At 39.1% G+C, this 23,505-nt stretch overlaps 1 protein-coding gene and 1 non-coding gene across 6 annotated transcripts in view; one reads left to right on the top strand and one right to left on the bottom strand.

Annotated features, from left to right (window-relative positions):
- The window catches only part of NBAS (NBAS subunit of NRZ tethering complex), a 328,450-nt gene that overhangs the window by 95,995 nt on the left and 208,950 nt on the right, over positions 1-23,505 (top strand). For all 5 annotated transcript variants that reach the window (XM_042982471.1, XM_042982472.1, XM_007080697.3 and 2 more), the window contains one exon: positions 23,082-23,165. In XM_042982471.1, coding sequence (XP_042838405.1) covers positions 23,082-23,165 — 84 coding nt within the window. The remainder of the gene's footprint in view (positions 1-23,081; positions 23,166-23,505) is intronic.
- On the bottom strand, positions 8,760-8,865 carry LOC122237504. Its single transcript, XR_006216111.1, has one exon. It is a non-coding gene; the product is annotated as a U6 spliceosomal RNA (small nuclear RNA).

A 23,505-nucleotide genomic window follows, 5' to 3' on the forward strand; every position in this document is an offset into this window, starting at 1 on the left:
GTGGAAGTAACCTAGTTTAAAAAGTGGTATTTTGAACGGTTGTCTGTTGAAGTAGCGTAGCAGAAGAGGGGTAGGAGCTTTGCTATTAGAGCCCGAGTGCCTAGTTCATGTCTTTGGATAACTTTCTTAAATGCACTTTGGTCTTCTCACCTGTAAAATGGACGTGAATTGTCCTCAGCGTTGTGAGAATGTTTACTGAGCTAATGCATTGCTTGGCACCAAATAAATGCTACTTAAGTGTTAGCAACTATTGTCAGGGTAGAATCCTATATTAGCACCTTGGCCTTGTATACTTCACATGCTTCCTGTTTTAAACTTATTGGCATATTTTTGTAATTCCAGAAAAGTTGAAAATACAGGGAGTTCTGGATACCCTTCACTTAGCTTCCCTTTTCTCCTATATAATCATAGCACATTTGTCAAAACTGAGAACTTATCACTGGAATAGTCAGTCCTGCTGTAACATGACCTATACATTCCTAAAATCACTGACTGTGTGGGATCCTGCAGTGAAAACCACAGGGCTTATGGGAACAGTGGGATTAGCGGTCCAGGACTCAAACACTTTGTTCGGAGAAAAAAAGGAACCTAAATGGAAGTCCTAACTAACACTGTTTACATGTGTTAAAGGGCTAATAGGCACACAAATACTAAAATATGGCGCTTGTGTTGAAAAAGACCTCAGAAGGACTTTGCACGTGGAAGCGGGTGTCGGGAGAGTTGCAGGTCCTGCGTCACTGGGAAGTGGAGGAAGAGGGTGGTTGGAAGTCTGGTGGCAAGTGGTGTCGCCAGATGTGGACGGGGGCTTCCTAACGTAGTGTGTGATCCGAGGTTGCTGGTGACTGTCCGGGCGTCTCTGCACGCGTAGCCTGACATGGCTGGGTTCGGTTTTCTGTGTGCACCTAGTGTTTCTTGGGGATGAAATTTGGCATCGGCAAATGCAAAACTTGTGTTATGCCCAAGTTGTTCCCTCATATCTATCACTGGAACAAATTTGCATCTTCAAAACAGGATAGCAGAACCGACTGCACGATACTGCTAACTAAATGACAGATTTATTTGGCTATAATTAGTTTTTCTACTAATACGCTTTTTCTGTTTTCGAATCCAATCCAGGATACCACGTTGCATTAAGATTTCATTTGCTTTTAATATGTGGAAATAAACTTCATTCAACATCTGTCAGTCAGGAAATTCTTTGACACATGTATTTGCTAGATAATGAAAATTGATATTCATATTTATATTCCTGGGTTATTTCCAGAATCAGGAAGGAAAGATTCCATTATTTAGTGTATTTGGGGATACTACTGTATTTAAACTATTTTATAATTGTAAGTGGTAAAACTCTGTTGATGGAAGTAGACTATCCAGTTATCCGGCACACTACATTTGTCTCCTAGACGAGCTGTTACTGTGGTAACTTGGCAGTTAGTTTGCTTATAATTATCTGAGTTTTGTTAATTATTTGGCGATTGGAGGTTGGACCGCGAAAGTGTGCTATAACATGTGGATAGATTGTACTTGTGTGAACCATAAAAAATGTGTTGACGTTTCTAATTTCTTTTCTGAATTTGTGATTGTAAGAATTATTTGTTGACTTCTAATCATTGTCTGCCTTTAGTTCCACAGTAATTTATGTGACGTACCATTAAGGCTAACATCCAAAGGGGCTGGCTAAAAGATGTGAAGTGATCAGCTATTTAGATCATCTAGGAGGTCAGCCGCATCCCATGTCAGTATATACCTGGCTATTTAGAAACTGCTCTTTTTCTAGAGCATAGAAATTGGAAACCACTTTCGCCTGCATTCCTTTGGAGCCACTTTGCAAAAACAGCATAAGTTGTACGAGCACCTAATGGGCAGAAGCATTCTTCCTGTGACCTGCAGACCTGGGATCTTTTTGTGCCGCGCGTACTTTAACTCGTGTTTGTCCCTGACATTTTATTCCCTTGCGAACCCTGAATCATTCCTGCTTTTCCTAGGCCTGAATCCCTTTCTGATGCTCTCTGCCCCACTTGGTAACGCAGCATGATGATAGACCGATTGTGTTCTTCATTAGTCCGATTCAGAATGACTAGATCTGTCTTGCATTTGTAAATCGTATTTTGAGCTTTGCATATTTTTGGCTTTGTTAAGTGCAGGGACTTTTAAGACCATTTGACCATTATAAGGCTTTTGTTTTATTTTTCAAGAAAAAATTTTTAATTGTAAAAAAACATACAACATCAGATTTACCATTTTAACCATTTTTCAGCATACATTTCCATAGTAGGTCTGTTCACCTTGTTCAACCAATTTCCAGAACTCTTTTTACCCTCATGAAACTCTGCACCCGTTAAACAACTCTCATTTTCTGCCCAACCCAGCCCCTGACCACCAGCATTCTGCTCAGTGTCTGTGTGAAGTTGCTTACTCTTGGGTGCCTCATAAAAGTGGAGTCATGCAGTACTTGTCTTTTTATGATTCTTTTATTTCACTTAGCATAATATCCTCAAGGCATACTCCTATACTTTCAGTGAAATTAATATTACAATTAAATAGGGCTTAGAGTGGCTTGCCATCTCTGGGTCATGTTTCTGTTTATGCTGCGAAAGTACTTCTCAAACAAAGACTAGGATGAGGACGAACTAACTCTAGTTTGAGATGCAAGGTTACATTACCATTATTGCTGGACTTGCTGTGGAGAGCCTCTTCTCCATCTCTTGGTGATAAATAGGGTGTGCAAACTGAAGGGAACTTGGAATATATCTAAGATGTATCTAATATATCTTCTAACACTTGTGTTTGAATAGCCACACATGGAGCCTTTTTCTGTAATTACAATAACATAAAAATTAGGTCCTAAAATAGCAAAACATCAATATGCATTTTATTAAAATTCCAAGTAGGACAGATTTGATTTAGGTCAAATTGATTTGCCTTATAACTTAAATGATTAGTAATTTGTCCTTAAAGAGATCAGATGACATTATTTCCATTCTTCACAACTGAAAGATTAGGCAGAAGTTTACTTTTTTAAATTAATTAATTAATATTTAAAAATATTTATTTTTAATATACATCCAAGTTAGTTAGCATATAGTGCAATAATGATTTCAGGAGTAGAATCCAGTGATTCATCCTTTACATATAATGCCCAGTGCTCATCTCAAGAAGTGTCCTCCTTAATGCCCCTTGCCCATTTAGCCCACCCACCGCCGATACCCCCTCTAGCAACCCTCAGTTTGTTCTCAGTATTTAAGAGTCTCTTATGGTTTGTCCCCATTCCTGCTTTTATATTATTTTTGCTTCCCTTCCCTTACGTTCATCTGTTTTGTATCTTAAATTCCACGTATGAGTGAAGTCATATGATACTTGTCTTTCTCTGACCAATTTGATAGTGACCATGATACGCTCTAGTTCCATCCACGTTGTTGCAAATGGCAAGATTTCATATGTGTATATATATACCACATCTTCTTTGTCCATTGATCTGTCAGTGGACATTTGGGCTCTTTCCATGCTTCGGCTGTCGTCGATAGCGCTGCTATGCACATTGGGGTGCATGTGCCCCTTCAAAACAGCACACCTGTAGTCTTTGGATAAATATCTCGTAGTGCAATTGCTGGGTCATAGTGTAGTTCTGTTTTTAATTACTTGAGGAACCTCCATACTGTTTTCCAGAGTGGCTGCACTAGTTTGCATTCCCACCAGCAGTGCAAAAGGATTCCTCTTTCTCCATATCCTCGCCGACATCTGTCATTGCCTGAGTGGCTAATTTTAGCCATTCTGACTGGTGTGAGGTGGCATCTCATTGTGGTTTTGATTTGTATTTTCCTGATGATGAATGATGTTGAACATTTTCTCATGTGTCTCTTAACCATCTGGATGTCTTCTTTGGAAAAGTGTCTCTTCATGTCTTTTGCCCCTTTCTTCACTGGATTATTTGTATTTTGGGTGTTGAGTTTGGTAAGTTCTTTATAGATTTTGGATACTAACTCTTTATCTGATATGTCATTTGCAAATATCTTCTCCCATTCTGTTGGTTGCCTTTTAGTTTTGCTGATTGTGTCCTTTGCTGTGCAGAAGCTTTTTATTTTGATGAGGTCCTAATAGTTCAATTTTGTTTTTGTTTCCCTTGTTGTGCAGAAGCTTTTTATCTTGATGAGGTCCTAATAGTTCATTTCTGCTTTTGTTTCCCTGGCCTCCGGAGACATGTTGAGTAAGATGTTGCTGCGGCTAAGGTCAAAGAAGTTTTTGCCTGTTTTCTCCTTTAGGATTTTGATGGCTTCCTGTCTTAAGTTTAGGACTTTCATCCATTTTGAGTTTATTTTTGTGTATGGTGTAAGAAAGTGGTCCAGGTTCATTTTTCTGCATATTTCTGTCCAGTTTTCCCAGCACCATTTGCTCAAGAGACTGTCTTTATTCCATTGGATATTCTTTCCTGCTTTGTCAAAGATTAGATGGCCAGAGGTTTGTGGGTCCATTTCTGGGTTCTCTGTTCTTTTCCATTGATCTGTCTGTTTTTGTGTCTTCACATAAAACTGTCTTCATAATTACAGCTTTGTAATACATCTTGAAGTCCAGAACTGGGATGCCTCCAGCTTTGGTTTTCTTTTTCAGGATTGCTTTGGCTTTTTGGGATCTTTTTTGGTTCCATACAGATTTTAGGATTGTTTGTTCTAGCTCTGTGAAGAATGTTGGTGTTATTTTGATAGGGATTGCATTGAATATGTAGATTGCTTTGGGTAGTATCGACATTTTAACAACATTTGTTCTTCCAATCCATGAGCATGGGGTATTTTTCCATTTTTTTTGTGTCGTCTTCAGTTTCTTTCATAAGTTTTCTATAGTTTTCAGCATATAGATTTTTCACCTCTTTGGTTAGGTTTATTCCTAGGTATTTAATGGTTTTTGGTGCAATTGTAAATGGGGTTGATTCCTTGATTTCTCTTTCGGCCACTTCATTATTGGTGTATAGAAGCACAACCAATATCTGTACATTGATTTTATGTCCTACAACTTTGCTGAATTCATGGATCAGTTCGAACAGTTTTTTTAGTGGAGTCTTTTGAGTTTTCCCCGTGGATTATTATATCATCTGTGAAGAGTAAAAGTTTGACTTCTGCTTTGCTGATTTGGATGCTTTTTGTTGCTTGGTGTTGTCTGATTGGTGAGGCTAAGACTTCCAACACTATGTTGAATAACATTGTTGAGAGTGGACATCCCTGTCATGTTAGCGGTGGGTTTTTCATATATGGCTTTTATGATCTTGAGGTATGATCCTTCTATTTCTATTTTCTTGAGGGTTTTTATCAAGAAAGGATGCCATGTTTTGTCAAATGCTTTCTCTGCATCTATTGAGAGGATCATGTGGTTCTTATGCTTTCTTTTATTGATGTGATGTGTCACATTTTTTTGCGGATATTGAACCAGCCCTGCCAGGTATAAATCCCACTTGATTGTAGTGAATAATTCTTTTAATGTGTTGTTGAATCTGGTTGGCTAGTATGTTGCTGAGAATTTTTGCATCCGTGTTCATCAGGGAAGTTGGTCTATAGATCTCATTTTTAGTGGGGTCTTGGGTTTTGCAATCAAGGTAATGCTGTAATGCTGGCCTTGTAGAACGAGTTTGGACGTTTTCCTTCCATTTCTATTTTTTGGAATATCTTCAAAAGAGTAGGTGTTAACTCTTCTTTAAATGTTTGGTAGAATTCCCCTGGAAAGCCATCCAGCCCTGGATTCTTGTTTTTTGGGAGATTTTTGATTCCTCATTCAATTGCTTTACTGGTTATCCATCTGTTCAAATTTTCTGTTTCTTCCTGTTTCAGTTTTGGTAGTTTACATGTTTCTAGGACTTTGTCCATTTCTTCCAGATTGCCCAACTTATTGGCATATAATTGCTCATAATATTCTCTTATTATTGGAAGGAAAGCCTTCTTGGAAGAGGGAAGGTTTTCTCTAGATCTTGAAAGTTGAGTGTGATTTTGATATTGGGAAGTTCAAAGAGGAAAGAGTCATCTGAATATTTAACATGAAGTTGTTTTACCTACCCAGTCTTTACCTGAGTCTTTACCTGTGTTATACTGTTTAGTCACAGGGTACAAAAGATGTTGCCAATTAATTTGTTAGTTGAAATGAATTAATGCAGAGGATTTCCAGTAAAACAATCAGGAATCTCTTTTTATGTTTTTATGTAGCTTGCTCTTGTTCATAAAGGTTTATTTTTTCTCCTCTGAAATTTTTAAAAAGTGGTTTCTGTTGGTCATTCTATTGGTCATTCCCACCATATTTTTGTTGTTGTAATGGAAATATTATCTAAACTGTAGCCTGGATGATGAAATAATTATGGAAAAAATTGGGGCATGGCATTCATTTGTTTGATTCTCAAGAGAAAAATAAAAGTGTTTCTTTTCCCTTTCACATTGAAAAGTTGATTAGTTACCTAATCAGAATTCAATTCCCATATGTACAGTTTATTTCTGAACTGCTGTGAACAAAGAACAATACATTGGGTTGTATTTAGGCTTAGAATAAGTATCTGGTCTTCTGTGGTGACTGTCAGTACAGAAGAATATAGAGTCCTCTACAAATGTTGGATATGTTGGCACTTTCTGGATCCAAGGATAACTTGGCGTTTGGATCAGAAAGGAAAGGCTCGTCACCTCAACTGTCTGGGAATAGGGTCTGGGGCTGGAAGTGGGGCAATTGGTTTGCATGTCTCCTGGCACTGTGGGCACGTTAGATCTTGACTCCATTAGTTTTTGTCTTTCTGATTATTTAAAACCACAAAATGGATTTAGGACAATTTCCTTGATTAAGAAGGTAGAAGTGAATCTTATTTCAGAGGAATTTGTATGGGCCTTGGATAGTGTGTTGATACTTGTTGTGTATTTGGTACTCTGAGAAGTACTAAAGAAATAAAGGTGTACTGATTTGTTCATTTCCTGTTTGGAGCATGGGACTCTTTTTCTTTTTTTTAATTTACAAACCAGTTTTACATTTCACATGTAATTCTCACAGCATGTTTATGGGATAAGCAGAGAAGGGATTGCTATTCCTGCCTTCAGGCAGAAAATTTGAAAGGCATTAGTTGAAATATATGCTGAAATAGGGAATTATTTTAAAAATAATTTTAATTGCATTATCATTTTACATATGTATATGTAACATTGTCCAATGTTTTTAATATGGCTTAATACAGTTAAAGTTTCTGATTTATTTGAAATTAAGATCTTTTTGAGGGGGCACTTTTTTTTTAAACTAATACATTCTCCTAAAAATCTGTTACTAAATTCAGCATTAGCTAGTGGTAATGATACTCTTTTCATGGAGATGAGATTTTTCTTTCATTATTCATTTTCCTCCAAAGTTTAAGTCTCCTGACCAATAATTCAGTACATGTGATCCTTAAGTAGATTATAACATCTTCTGAATGGTTGAATTACCTTAGGGAAATAGTCCCTATAATTCTTCTTGATCACACAATGTCTTTTCCAGTCAAGATTTCATTAATATGTAAATACTTGTCTGTAACAGCAGTGAATCTCTTTATCACACTATATTTAATTAACATATAAATAACCCTGTGAGACACTTTCCCAATTTCTGATATAGGCAAGCCTGTTTAAATATTGTATTTGTAATAAGAAAAATTCTATTAAGAATCAAATTCATATTTCATACACAAAGTGTATGCATTATTTTAAGAAATGTTTTGACCTCCATGTGTACTCCATTTTTAATCCTAAAAGTTTAGCTACTATTTGTAATGACTGTAGGAGAAAAACTCCATGATATATGTAAATGTTGGGATCACGTGACATGGCACTGACGCACATCAGTTTCTTCAGGTGTGGAATGGGGACTTTGTGGAGGTATTGTGATGGTTAAGTCATCGAAGAGAGCTGTCGTCTGTCACCGTTGCTGGCATGTCGCTGGCGTTCAGCATACAGCAGTGGTTGTAGTAGCAGAGGATAAAGGAGTAACAGTGACAGCAGCCCTACCGGTGTTTTGGGTACATGTCGATAAGAATGTTAGTTACGGATATCTTTCAGCTTCTAGTGCACTGATGAATAAACAGAATGTGTGTAACAGGGAGTATTCCTCCCTGATGACACTGATGCTGGGATTGCTCCTCTGGGACAGGACCCCTTATCCTGGTATCAGGTACCCGAGTTTCCAAATGATCACTCCAGAAGTTGCTTAGCGAACCTTATTTCCAATGCAGTTAAAGGTTTTAATTTCATTTTTGATTGAATGATACATACAGGAAAACGAACAAATCCTAAGTGCACAATTTGCTGGATATTTGGATGAGACCAAGAAAGACGTTATCAGCATCTCTTACCCCCTCTCCTGTTACCATCTTGCAGTCCTCTCATCCGAGAGGACCGCTTGTCCTGACTCCTGATGTCACAGCCTAGTTTCATCTGTGAAAGAAACGGAGTGGCTTGTGAGCACTGTTCTCCCCTCTCAACAGAGATCGGATTTCTTCTTCTTCTTCTTTTTTTTCTTTTTATATCTTGTTGGAAAAAACAGACTGCTTCATGAGTTTGGGCATCATTCTTTTTTTTTTTTTTTTTTTTTTTTTAATTTGTTTTTAACATTTATTTATTTTTGAGACAGAGAGAGACAGAGCATGAACAGGGGAGGGGCAGAGAGAGAGGGAGACACAGAATCTGAAACAGGCTCCAGGCTCTGAGCGGTCAGCACAGAGCCCGACGCGGGGCTCGAACTCACGGACCGCGAGATCATGACCTGAGCGAAGTTGGACGCTTAACCGACCGAGCCACCCAGGCGAGGGCATCCTTCTTGTGAAGCGGCCATGCTGATCTTCTCTGTATCGTCCCAATTGCAGTATATGTGTCACCAAGCGAGCACCAGAGATGAGATTTCTGATGTCCTTCAGATTGAATACCTTTCTAATGCTGGATGTACATTGATGTTTTGGTTCTTTTATATTTAAAGTGTGTTTCTTATGGACAGAATATACGGTTGACCCTTGAACAATGTGGGTGTTAGGGGCACTGACACCCCGTATGGTAAAAAAAAAAAAATCCACATTTAAATTTTGATTCCCTCCAAACTTAACTACTCATAGTCTACTGTTGAGTGGAGCACTTACCAATAACAAAAACAATGTATTAACACACGTTGTATGTTGTCTATATTATATACTGTATTCTTATAATAGGGTAAGCTATGGAGAGAAAATGTTATTTTAAAAATCCTCAGAGAAAATAGTTATAGGACTAGATTGTATTTATCAGAAAAAATCTATATAAGTGTGCCCACGTAGTTTGAACCGGCGTTGTTCAAGGGTCGACTGTAATTGAATCTTGCTGTTTTATCTAATCGGGGAATCTCTGCCTTTTGATGGTCATGCTTTGGCTGTTTATATATAATGCATAGTTCAGTATGGTTCAGTTTAAAGCTAACACTTTGGTATCGGTTTACCACTTGTTCCATTTTTTCTTTGCTTGCCCTTTTCTCTTTTCCTGCCCATTTTAAGTTTATTTATTTATTTATTTTGTGATAGAGACAACCAGTGTGGAAGGGGCAGAGAGAGAGGGGGGCAGAGGACCTGCAGCCAGCTCTGTGCTGACAGCAGAGACTCCGATGTGGGGCCCGAACTCCCGAACCGTGAAATCATGACCCGAGCTGAAGTCTGACGCTTAACCGACTGAGCCACCCAGGCACCCCTCCTGCTTTCTTTGGAACTGGTTCTTTTTAGAATTCCATTTAATCTCCCTTATTGGGTTATTAGCTATACTTTCTTTTTTGGTGATTGCTGTAGTGTTTACACTTCTGTAGTTATGATAGTCTACTGTCAAATAGTATAATAGAACTTCAAGTATAAGATGAGAACCTTACCGCAGTATTTTTCCATTTTCTCCCTGCTGGCTTTTGAATAACTGTTGTCATATATTTAACTTTTATATATGTTATGAACTATACCTTTTTTATCATTTTTGCTTTAATGAGTAAAAATGGGGGCTCCTGGGTTCTTCAGTCAATTAAGCATTTGACTCTTGGTTTTGGCTCAGGTCATGATCTCATGATTCTTGGGTTGGAGCCCCACGTTGGGCTGTGTGCTGCCAATGTGGCGCGTGCTTGGGATTCTCTGTCACTCTCTCTCTCTGCTCCTCCCCCTCCTCTTTCTCTCTTTCTTTCTCTCTTTCTCTGTCTCTCAAAATAAATGGATAAATTAAAAAAAAAACAACAACAACTAAGGGGTGCCTGGGTGGCTCAGTTGGTTAAGCGTCTGACTTCAGTTCCGGTCATGATATTGAGGTTCATGAGCTCGAGCTCCACGTCGGGCTCTGTGCTGACAGCTCAGAGCCTTGGAGCTTGCTTGGGATTCTGTGTCTCCCTCTCTCTTTGCCCCTGCCCTGCTAGCATGCTTGCTCACTCACTCTCTCTCAAAGATAAACATTAAGAAATAAAATAAGAATGAAATATAAAAAATTAAAAATGTGTTTTATATTTGCACATGTATTTACTGTTCTGCTGCTCTTCATTGCTTTTAGTAGATCCAAATTTCTATCTGGTATCAATTTTGTTTGGTCTGAAAGACTCTGTTTGGCATCTCTTGCAGGGCTAATCTGCCGGTGATGCGTTCTCGGCTTTTGTATGCCCAAGGAAGTCTTTCTTTTGCCTTTGTTTTGGAAAATGCTTTTGCTGGGTGTGGGATTCGAGGCTGTCACTTTTCTCCTGTTAGTCTTTCAAGGGTTTCCTTGCACTGTCATCTCCCGTTGTCCTTCATGAGGTCGGTTGTCATTCTTAACTGTGCATTTTTACAGCATGGGTCTTACTTTCTTTGGATGCTTTTAAGATTTTCTTCATAACTCGTTTTGAGCTGTTTGATTATGATGCTCCGTGACGTGGTTTTCATCGTGTTTATTCTCATTGCTCCTGATTGAGTTTTCTTGGATCTACACCCAATTTAGGAGTTACGTGCTTAGTACTTCTTCAGATACTGTTTCTCACTCCACCTCCCCTCCTTAAAACACACCCTCTTTTCTGGGCCACCACTTCCATGTGTGCTGGCCACTTGATCTTGTCTTACGATTCATTTTTTTTTTTCGGTGTTTTTCTGCATTTCATTTTGAATAGTTTCTATTACTATGTCTTTGTAAATAGGTTGCTTCTGCAATGTCTGCTATTAATGCTATCAGTGCGTTTTTCATCTCTGCTGCTGAATTTTCATTCCTTGGAGTATGATTTGGATTTTTAAAAAATTCTTTATGTCTACCACATGGTATATTGGTGTTTTAAATAAATTGGTAATTGTCCTGGTTACAGGCCATAATTTCCTGCTTTTTTACATATCTGGCATTTTTGATTGGATGCTGGACATGTGGGTTTGTTCATCTCACTAGTTGAGTTCCTATCCCAGTTGTTATGGAACATACTTTGTCCTTTCCCATAATGCACTTTTATTTAGTCACACTGTGTGTGTGTGCTCTAAAGTTAGCTTCTCTGTGAAGTTGGTCCAAAAGGATTTCTTAATTTACAATGGGTTAAATTAATCTGTAATGGGTTTCCTTAATCTGAAAATTATAGAAAATGACCTAGCAATACAGGTATAGGGCTATTTATTTGATATTTTTTGTTAGTGAATAACTTGGAGCCTGTTTTTATGGAGCCTGTTTTTATTCCAGGGTCAACTCCCTTGCCTCTTCCTGTACTTCTTGTTTCTGATTGGGTGAATGAGTGCTTATTAAGTAGTAGGAATCTATATTGAAAAATATAAGACCGGGGCTGCTGGGTGGCTCAGTCAGTTAAGCCACCAACTCTTGATTTCGGCTCAGGTAACGGTCTTGGCAGTTTGTGGGTTCAAGCCCCGCATTGGGCTCCGTGCTGACAACACGCGGAGCATGCTTGGGATTTTCTCCCTCTCCTCTCTCTCTGCGCCTCCCTCGCTCTCACTTGCTCACTTGCTCTCTCAAAATAAATAAATAAGGGGCGCCTGGGTGGCTCAGTCGGTTGAGCGTCCGACTTCGGCTCAGGTCATGATCTCGCAGTCCGTGGGTTCAAGCCCTGCGTCGGGCTCTGTGCTGACAGCTCGGAGCCTGGAGCCTGTTTCAGATTCTGTGTGTCTCCCTCTTTCTCTGACCCTCCCCTGTTCATGCTCTCTCTCTGTCTCAAAAATAAATAAATGTTAAAAAAAATTAAAAAATAAAATAAATAAATAAAACTTAAAAAAGAAATGCCATTTCCTCCGAATTCTCCAACACGTTGCTTTCTTTCTCTTCCTACAATCTCTAGTTTAACTTTGAACTTCATCAGCAGTAGAGATGTATTAGAATTACTTGCACTACAGTACCTGGACCATTGTCTTCTAACCACGGCCTGTGCAATTGACACGAGAGCCTCTCCCTCTTCATTTCTGGGGTTTTCATTTCTTTAGATGCGACTGTAAATCAGTCTGCAGTGTAATTTGGCCTAGACCCAAAGAACTCATGATGGAAAGGCTGTGGATAGACAGATGTACAGCAATATCTTAAGGCAAACCACCTTTGTGCTTCTTTGTCTAAAGCTTAGGACATTTCACATCTCTGTGCTTATGCGTACTCCTACACATAGGCCCAGAGTCACCTGCAATTTATAGTATTACAGTGTTCCTGAGGGCACGATATACAATAGGAATTTGTACAGTCCATTGCAGAAATCTTAAATCAGAAACATTTGAAAGAACACTAAAGTACATTGTTTAAATCTTTAGCCACAGAGCAAGCATAATGATCTTAAGCTGTAAATACCCCTGTAGTTCAGTGGTTGTTTTTGTTTACTTATTTATTCAAATTCGTCCATTGGTCCTTCAGTTTGTCCATCTATCCATCCATTAAGTATTTAGTGAGCTTTCAGTGAATGCCAAGTATTGTACTAAGAATATAAAAATGACTAACACTTGGAAAGAACTTATAGTTTAGTGAAGGAGCAAGACACAAGTAAATAATTGTGCATATCTTACTTATGATGAGGCTATATCTCGATAAACCCATTGCTGAAAATACTAAGTCAAAAATGCATTTAATACACCTAACCTACTGAACATCATAGCTCACATTAGCCTTCCTTAAGCATGTTCATAACACTTAATGCTAGCCTCCAATTGAGCAGAATCATCTAACACAGGACTGTCTTATAATAAAGTGGTGAGCCTCCTCATGTAATTTATTGAGTACCGTACTGAAAGTGAAAAACAGAATGGTCACATGATTACAGAAGGGTTGTAAGTAAATTGGTGGTTTATCCTCCGTGATCGCTTGGTGGACTGGGAGCTGTGGCTCCCTGCCGCCATCCAGGATCGTGAGAGAGGACCATTACCGCATGACCCTAGCCCAGGAAAAGACCCGACTTCAAAATCCAAAGTACAGCTTCTACCAAGTGCATATCCCTTTCACACAATCGTAAAGTAAAATAATTATAAATTGAACCATTCTAAGTGGCACCATCTATCTGTAATTCTGTGCAATGACAGCAGTAACGGGAATACATACAAAGCTTAGTCTTACGGAAGAAAGTCAGGGAGGCTTGATCTGGGAACATCACAGAAGGTTTCAGTTTTTTTTCTCTTCTAATGATCACTGCATTGATTGGCCCAATTAAAGACAACATTGTAAATATGCATTCCGTGGATCAAGACTACTTTTCTATCCATTCAGATCAGGTTAAAGTGCTGAATTTATAATTTTTATGAGTCTTTAAATATCAATCCACATTTTTTTCTTCCTGTTGCCACTGTATACAACTTGGCTTCCGAAGTGTAAATTTTTCTTTTTTTTTTTTTGAAGAGTTTTTCAAGAGTTAGAGTAACACAGTGCTTCCCTTGTGAAGCATTGCTAATTGCTTGATTGAATCACTTTGCTGAGATTTTTCTGTAAGTGAGGTACTGAGGGTGTAAAGTGCCCCTACCCTGAAACCCATGTGTACAGATAATCTGAGTAGCAGTGAGGTATATGCTGTAAAGGAATCAGTCCTAGCTATGTCGTCTTAATTGACTTTTATAGATTTCATTTATTGGTCAGATTAATTTTTTTCCTTTTTTAAGTTGAAATATAGTTGACACACGCTGTGGGTCAGATTAGTTTCAATGTCAAATTAGTTTCACAACATAGTGATTTGACACATTTATACATTATGCTGTGCTCACTGCGCTTATCGTCTGTCCCCATACAGCACTGTTACAATACCACGGACTATATTCCCTGTGCTGTGCCTTTATTCCCGTGACCGATTCATTCTGCAACTGGAAGTCTGGATCTCCTACTCCCCTTCACCCATTTTGCCCATCCCCCACCCACCTCCCCTCTGGTAGCCATCAATTCTCTGTATTTATGGGTCTGGTTCTACTTTTCCTTTGTGTATTCATTTGTTTTGTTTTTCAGATTCCACATATAAGTGAAATCATATGGCATTTATCTTTCTCCGTCTCACTTACTTCACTGAGCACAAAACCCTCTAGGCCCATCCGTGCTGTCACAAATGTCAAGATCTCAACCTTTTTTAATGGCTGAGTAATATTCATGTGTGTGTGTGTGTGTGTGTGTGTGTGTGTGTACAGTCTTCTTTGTCCGTTTATCTATTGATGGACCCTTGGGTTGCTTCTGTATCTTAGCTATTGTAAATAATGCTGCAGTAAGCATAAGGGTGCACATATCCTTTCAAATTAGTGTTTTCATTTTCTTTGTGTAAATTTGCAGTAATGGAATTACCAGATCATATAGTTTTGAGGAACCTCCGTAGTGTAATCCACATTGACTACGCCTGATTTGCATTCCCACCAACAGTGCATGAAGAAGGGTCTTTTTTCTCCCCATCCTTGCCAACACTTGTTATTGCTTGTCTTTTTGAGTCTAGCCATTCTGACACATGTAAGGTGATACCTCATTGTGGTTTTGATTTGCATATCCCTGATGATTAGTGATATTGAGCAATTTTTCATGTGGTTCAGACTAAGTTTTGTATTTTGACTAAATCTTACCTTTCCAGTTCTTAAGGGTTTTTGTTGTTGTTGTTGTTGTTGTTTGTTTTTGAGAGCTCCGATTTTAGAATTAAGATAACATCACTGGATCCGTTCCTACTGATAAATCATTTATGCATTCACTCAGTAAGTCAGTGAAGATTTTTGAGTCCATGTGGTTTACTTTTCTGCAAATTTATAATTGTAATATGTAGCTTATGGGGTGTTTGAGGAGGAAATGAAATAATGCATTTATAAATTATTATTCATGTAATACTATGCCTATATTACTACTAGGAGTTGTGATGGATGTGAAGGAGTACTTACAAGAATGGAATATTTACATTAAAATTTTTTTAATTTATTTTTGAGAGAGTGAGTGAGTGGGGGAGGGGCAGAGAGAGAGAGGGAGACAAAGAGGACCTGAAGCCGGCTCTGCACTGACAGCAGACAGCCCATTGTGGGGCACGAACTTGGAAACTGTGAGACCACGACCTGAGCTGAAGTTGGACACTTAACTGACTGAGCCACCCGGGGTTCCCCTGGAATATTTACTTTTAATGGGGAAACAAAATATATACTAGGAACTTAAGAACATAATAGAGAAGTACTCCAGGAAAATCAGAGAAGAAGGTACCACCTGTATATTATCATAAGGTTAAATAGGAGTAAATGCCAGATGAATTGTCTAGTTATTAATAGTGAGAATTTAGGAAGAAAGCAATCTGGCCTGGGATGGTCCGAGAACATCCGTGAGAGGCGGGGATTTGAGCTGGAACAGGTGGGAGTCAGATGGGTAGGATATCCTAGTGCATGAGAACGCAGGCTCTGGAACCAGGCTGTTGGGTTCAAATCCAGCTGCAACTGTTAGTTGTGTGACTTTGCACCTTAGTAAACATCTCTGTGCCACTGTTTTCTCTCCTGTAAAAGGGCAAAGATAATGTCTGTCTCTCGAGACTGTTGACTTCACGTATTCATGAATATGTATAATTGCTTAGAACTTTGTATTTGTGCTCATACATAGTAAGCATTATGTCTGAAATGTCCATTCAATGTAGGTCTAGAGGTAGGACTATGCACGATCTTGAAGGGTGTCAGTGGGGAAATTACACTTCCTGTGGCTTGGGATCTGCACAGGCATTATTTTGCCATTTTATTTGGTTATATGAATAAAAGGAAGATAAAAAAATTCTTTTCCTCTCTAATCCTTTTGTTCAAAGTCTCTTAGCACCAAAACCTTACAAAGGTCAGAGCTTGTAATATACGGTGATACAATTCATAAACATTTTGGTACATTTCTTTAGTTTTGTAGTTGATAAATTCAGATGTCATATACTTCTATCTTTGTCCTGGAAGGTTTTTCTGGTTTAATTAATAGACCAAAGGAGATTTGTCAGGGTCTTGTTATCTTCAAGTAATGTGAAAGGAGAGTTTTGCTTTTATTCTCTCTACTGGTTTTATGTCAGTCTAAGTAACAGAACAGGGAGTGAAATTGGATTTCTCTTGTGTTACTTCCCTGATGGTAGTTGACATGTGTAGTTTTGGGTCTCCCCGGGATGAGGATCGTCCTCATCAATCCTTAGTTGGCTCTTAGACCTCAGATCTTTCAGTATCATCACATGTGATATAGGTTCTCCCCTTACTGCATGAAATCCTGGCAGTGCTGAAACTATAGTTGAGTTTATGCTACAAATGAAAGTCATAACTTACCAGTTTTAGGTTGAGCACTTATTTCCGATAGGTGCAATATTATAAATATAAATATGAAAATCATCATAAAAATAAAAAAATAGAAACATTTATAAATATTGGTTGTGTGTAGCACCAAATGCTGAATGTAAAAATTACTACATAAATGTTTTGTTTGGGGGATTTTTTTTTTTAATGTTGTCTGTTTTAGCTTATTCTTAGTGAAATATATGCCATTGAAGTTGGGTTTGAGAATGCCTTTTTTTCTCCTAGTAACTTTCCTTATAGCAAACATAAGTATTCGTTGTTCGGGGACCTTGAGTGCCTCTTCCTCAAAATCAGGGCCCTCTGTCCAAGGGACAGGTGACGGAGGTGGTGGTGTAGGGGATAGTTTTCCTATCACTGACCTCTCTCTTCTGTTGCCCCTTGTTTTATTGACAGCAAACATCTCTGTGAAGAGTAGCCTTTTTTTTTTTTTTTTAATGTTTATTTATTTTTGAGACAGAGAGAGACAGAGCATGAACGGGGGAGGGTCAGAGAGAGAGAGACAGAGAATCTGAAACAGGCTCCAGGCTCTGAGCTGTCAGCACAAAGCCCGACACTGGGCTCGAACTCACGGACCGTGAAATCATGACCTGAGCTGAAGTCGGCCGCTTAACCGACCGAGCCACCCAGGCGCCCCAAGAGTAGCCTTTCTTAACCTTTCTGACAGTTTCGTGCTTTGGAGTTTGTGGCTTTCCCTTAAGTGTCAGTGATTTTACAGACCAGTTCTCCTCAGAAATAATCAAGCCACCCTTTGCCTGTGGTAAAAAATTTATCTTCAAACTTTGCGTTAAGCATTTGGGAGAAAGATGATGCCTTTTGGTTATTGTTGCTCATTTCTGCCTCATCGATCAGCTCATCACTTCTTATCACTGCGCATTGCGTTGGCCAGGTGCCATCTATGGAGGCCGGTGTCCGCAGACTTTATTGCACTTGTTAGGTATTTGTCAGTATAATCATTGATGTTATTTATGTGGTGTTACTACTCATCATCAGGTAGATCTTGAAACGTCACCCAGTTACATAGATCTTGTACTTCACTGCCCATGAAAACCTTGCTGGTGTTGGGAATAATGATGCTTTTTTTAATGGTTGGACACTTTTTATATACCAGGTACTACTCTAAAGTCTCTAGATGTACTAATTTGATTCTTCCCAAATCCAAGTGAGTCTAATACTATTATTCTATTTCACTCATGGGGAAATTGAGGCACAGGCAGGTTGAATAACTTGATCAAGACCTCACAGCTGTGCAGGGTGGCGTTCTGTCACAGAGGTTAGACTTTGGAGAGCATTCTCCTAATTATAATGGATTACAGTTTAAGAATGTTTGTCTAGTTTTGTCTTCATTTGGGGCAGATAATATTACAGTATTTAACAAATAGAGTACACAGGTGGGTCCCAGGGGTATAGCTGGTGGGGACAGGGGGAGAGTCCAAGTCCTGGAGTGGTGGTGTTTTCACTGTGGTCTCTCTCACACATTGCTAACATCCAAGAATACTGGGAAGTTTCAAGATAGCTCTTTAATCTGCTGGATCTTCTAAGTCATTTATTAATGAAACTGAATCCTGTTGTTCCAGAAGAGAACTCTGAATGATGCCTTTAGATAGCATTTTTGCAACTTGGCATTCTGAATGATAACTAGCTTTTTGATTGGTTTCCCATTGAGTTTCAGACCAGTTTGATTTGTTCAGTGATGGTAACCACAGAGTAGTTATATATGTGGGCTCAAATTATTATTTTTTGTCCTTTATTTACCAGAACATTTTCTTCTGTGCTAAATAATAGAAATAAATTTAACTCCACATATTAAAACCATTGCATAAAAGGTAGCAATTAGTAGTAACATGCAGTCTATTTATCCTTTTGTTTCCAAGTCATGGAATACAAACAAAAGAACTTTTTGTAAGTTTATTCTTCATAAAATTTCTTTGAAATAAAACATTTATATTTAGTGTGGGAAATCACTGGTGAGAGAATAGTCGGACATAATAGAACTTGCAATACTCATTCCTTTCCTGCTGACAAATAAATGTTACCTTCAGATGAAACCAGCATGTTTATTGTTTGGAATAAAACAATGAGCCGAGTTCTCATATAAAGAATCTTAAAATTAAGCAGCCATTACTTTGTAAAGAGGTCGTTTAAGTTTACCACGGTCTTCCTTTTTTTAGTGGGGGATGATACATGTTAGGTTTTAAGATGTCTTAGGCCAAGTGGAAACAATAAAAGACCAAGATGAAATCAAGTGTATGTACACGTTCTGTGTTGATGGGACTTGAGATTTAAAGTGTAACTTTTGCAAGTCACTCAACTTCCTACAACTGTTTTCTGCGTTTTCTTGAACCACAGTGTCACCAACCCCATTTACAGATTGATTCACATGATTCCTATCTTCAGTGTGAACAGAATTAATGAAATGCTATTGCTCCACTTACTTTATGAAAGAATAAGTAGCTAAAACTTGGGCATGTTAACAAAAGTAATGGTATAAGCAGTTATTTTCAAGTGTGAAGAATGGTGAGATTTAGAGAAATAGGTATTCTGAAGTTTTCTCCCCCCCCCCCCCCCCCCCCCCCCACCGCCCTAGAACACGACATGTCCAGCCAGCTGCCTAGATGAGATGTGAGCCGTCACTGGCATGGCTCGCTGTGTCATCAGGGTCGTGGGCTCTACAGGAAAGCATTCGTGTTCTCCCTCGCAGCTCTGCAGACTCCATACACACATAAACATACACAAACACACACACTTCCTTGGCATAACTATGTTTATGACTAGATTGTGCCCCTTCATTGCTTTATTCCAATTTTGAATTTCTGTGATACTCAAGAGAGCACTTTCATGAAAGAATTGACTATAGATGAGATACAGTCCTCACTTAAGAAATCTTTGTGCTGTTATTGAATAATTCATTTGACATATTATTTTAGAGCCTGCTAAATGCCAGGCACTATTTTAGTTATTGAGGCAGTGGACAAAATAAACAAACTTTCTGCCCTCAAGAAATTTATATTCTGGTTGAGGAGGAGATCTTGTCTCTGAAATGCTGTTATTTGAAGCAGGATAAAGAACTTAGAGTATTTTTATAGCAAGCATGTTAAACTCCTAAAATTTGTTTTAAAATAACTTGGTTTGTTGAAACATTCTGTAAGGAAATGAGAGAGTAGAAGGAAGGTTTTTGCGTTTTGTTTTTACATAAGTGTTGGTGATCAGACCTAAGGTCTAGCCGTATTTGGTAGAAGCTAGCTTTATCATATCAGTAATCTACTCGTATTGAGTTTGGTTTTATTTTGTAGTTTAAATATGCATACAACTGGTCCTTACTGGGTTGTCTAAAGTTAAATTTCGGGAAGGCTCAAATGACCCCTACCTGCCACCTACAGATCTTGCCTGGTGACTCATAGGTGTGGAGCAAGGCAGTGGTGACAAGAGAATGGATTTGTGGCTGGGGGCTACACTGGAGCCCCTGGGCCCTTTCTACAGGTAGTCTAGTGTGCGAGCCGGAAGTCCGTCCACATTTGGGGTTCTGATTGTCATTTACTAGTTTTATGAGGACGGACAAGTTAAGCCAGGCCTCAGTTTTCCCACTGTGACATGAGGAAGATCATATCACCAACTACAGTAGATTGGCGGGACTAAATGAGGGTTGTGTGTTAAATGCATTTCATCCTGTCTAGTCCATAGTTAGAGCTCGATGAATGTTGCCGATCATCGGGGGTATGCTAACAGTAGTACGAGTAGTGCTGTTACCGTGTCGGTGGTGATCAGCACATTTAGAAACCTTCGGTTGTGCTCTTCCTTGAAAATGCAGCAAAAATGCTTTAGTAACTCAGGACTCTTCAGGATGACTTTTTGGAGTGCACCTCAGAGCTGGAACTTGCCTTTAATACGTGTTTTGATAAAAATAGGTATGTTTTCATACCCATTTCTGTTCAGTGAAGCTTCACAAAGTTTTATAGCTTTCTAGTCTTTACCAAATGAATTATTATTTTGCTGAGGGGGCCCACGCCACTATTAATCATTTTAGTAATAACCCTTGTATCTAATATGCACTTTGTATAGAAAGTACAAATCTCAACTTGTGATACATTTTTTCTAAAATTCTTTGAGAAAGCATTTTGTGTAGCTATGGAACCGTGTCTGCTTTAATTAGAAAAGGAGGTAATCGTTTGTTCGTTTTTTTTCCCCCTTGTTCCTCAGTTCACTGCTACAATTTATTCTTCTGTTGGAAGAGTGAACATCGTCATCATTGTTGTATCCCCATGTTCTCTTTTGCTTTCCATTTCAGTAGCCTGTGGTAAAGTATTAGCTATCGACATGGAAGGAAATAAAATAGTTTTTTATTGGGTGACAAATAGTGTGATTGTGGCATCCATGCTAAATAATCATCTGTGTGATGCAGAAATTTAAGAAACGAACTCAGATACCTTCAAAAATGTATCTGGTACACAGTATGCAAGATCTGTACACGCTAGCTACAAAGCGGGTAAAATACTGTTTAAAAAATATAGTAACGTACATTTCTTTTGGTCTGTATCTAGAGGGGAGTTTTGACTTTGGATAATTTGCACCAGTAATAACTTGATGGGAATGCTGTTGATCAATGCACAACACTGCCCGTTCTCAGACCTTTTGGCTTCCCTCTTCTACTTGAAACCATCCCACGGGCTTGTCCAGAGGACTAGTCCCTCCATTTACATAGTATTCAAATGTTTACAAAGTATTTCTTGTGCAAGGCATGCCACATTACCTAGTAAGAGAGGAAGGTACAAAATACAACCTGATATCAGGAAGTGCAGTCCTTTCTCTGGGGCTATGATAAATTTTAGAAAATTGCTACCATGAATACTCAGAAGTAGAGAAAATGTTTTGTTGAACTATAAAGCAGAGCAATTGAAATTTGTTCTTACAATTTTTGTCTTCTTGGGGAAGGAGCTTGGGTGGCTCAGTTGGTTAAGCATCCGACTCTTGGTTTCGGCTCAGGTCATGATCTCACACAGTTTGTGGGATTGAGCTGCAGGTCAGGCTCTGCACTGACTGCGTGGAGCCTGCTTGGGATTCTCATTCTCTCTCTCTCTCTTTTTTTTCTCTTGCTCTATCCCAACCATGCTCTTGTGTGTGTGTGTGTTTGTTCTCTTTCTCCCAAGATAAGTAAACATTTAAAAAAATTGTCTTAATTCCAGATGTTTCAGTTGGCATGGGCTTATGGACTATTAGGGCCCAAAGGGACCTTCGAGCTCGCGTTTGGAGCTCTTCGCTTTCGAAAGGCCTGTGCCGAGGACCGCACGGCTCGCTGAGACGCTGCCAGCCTTCAGTCTCCCGGGCTTCCCGATGCGCGTGTTGCTCTGCTCTGTTCCCGCACCCTACTGTCTTTACCTCGCTTTTCTGTCTAAATTTATTCCTAATTCCATCCAATCAGGCCTTATTTTTGCCTTTTTTAGTTCTCCTGCTATCATCTTTTGCTGATACACTTTCTTTCCACTTCTATCGAGAAATAAATGATATACATTCCTGTAGAAGTTGAGGGTCCACAGCACGATGGTTCGATTTACATACATTGTGAAGTGATTATCGCTCTAGGTTCAGCTAACATCCATCACCTCCTATAGGTAAAGTAGGAAAGACGAGAAAGAAAAAAATGTTTCTCCTTGTGACGAGCACTCGGGATTTACTCGGGATATATTTCCCCATATATCCTGCAGCAGGGTGAACTCTCTCGTCATGTTATACCCTCCATCCCTAGTGCTGTTTTCCTGGAAATCTGCATCTTTTAGCATTGAGTGTTATTTTTAACCTGCAAAATCATTTCTTCCCTCAATATTTACCTCCCTCCAGGTCTGTACTGTCCAATACGGTAGCCACCATTTAAATTTAAATTAAATTTTATGTGGCTATTTAAATTTTAATTAGCACTATTTAAAATTAAATAAAGTTCTCTTAGCCATATTTCAAGTGCTTAATACATGTGCATGTAGCTACTGGTTACTATGTTGGATAGCATAGTTACAGAACATTCCTACGATCACGAGAAGTAAGACTAAGCCTTTCGAGGGCATGGGAACATGTATGTTTACATTAAGAACGTACAACACGGGCTCTTGATGAAAGCTTTGACATGGGTGAATGAGCATATACCTGCGTTGTCCTTCAGTTCCTTGCCAGTTTTTTTGTTTTGAATTATCCTTTTCTTCTTGAACCATTTTCTGATGCAAGAGAGATCGACCATTTGGTATTTTCCACTTACGTATTGTATGTAGCCTGTATTGCGTTTGACTTACTATGTCATAAACGGGAGTGGAGGTTTAAGGTTGTGGAGAAACTTTTTGCATCATGCTCCTTGTGTAGCCAGTCACTGAGGTAATGTGTATTTCAAATACTTTCTTTTTTTTCATGTAAGTTACAACGGAGACTCCTTGGTGCTCATTCCCTGGCGTGAACACAAACACCGGGACAAAGATTGGTGTGAGGAGCCGGAGCGCAGGTAAAGGGTGAGCTGGCGCGGGGGACCTTCGTTCCTCTGGGACGGGCGCGCAGAGGGCCTGTGGACGTGCATGTGGTCAGCGATCACCTACTTGACGGTGGTCCCTGATGTAGGCAGTTCAGGTGCGGTTGTTTTAAACACTTGGCTTGATTTTACTCCATTATGTGACAGGTTTTTTTTTTTTTTTTTTTTAATTTTTTTAATATTTTTATTTAGTTTTGAGAGAGAGAGACAGAGTATGAGAGGGGGAGGGGCAGAGAGCGAGGGAGACGCAGAATCCAAAACAGGCTCCAGGCTCCGAGCCGTCAGCACAGAGCCCGACGCGGGGCTCGAACCCACG

This window comes from Panthera tigris, chromosome A3, assembly GCF_018350195.1.
Source record: "Panthera tigris isolate Pti1 chromosome A3, P.tigris_Pti1_mat1.1, whole genome shotgun sequence".
NCBI classification, from domain to species: domain Eukaryota; kingdom Metazoa; phylum Chordata; class Mammalia; order Carnivora; family Felidae; genus Panthera; species Panthera tigris.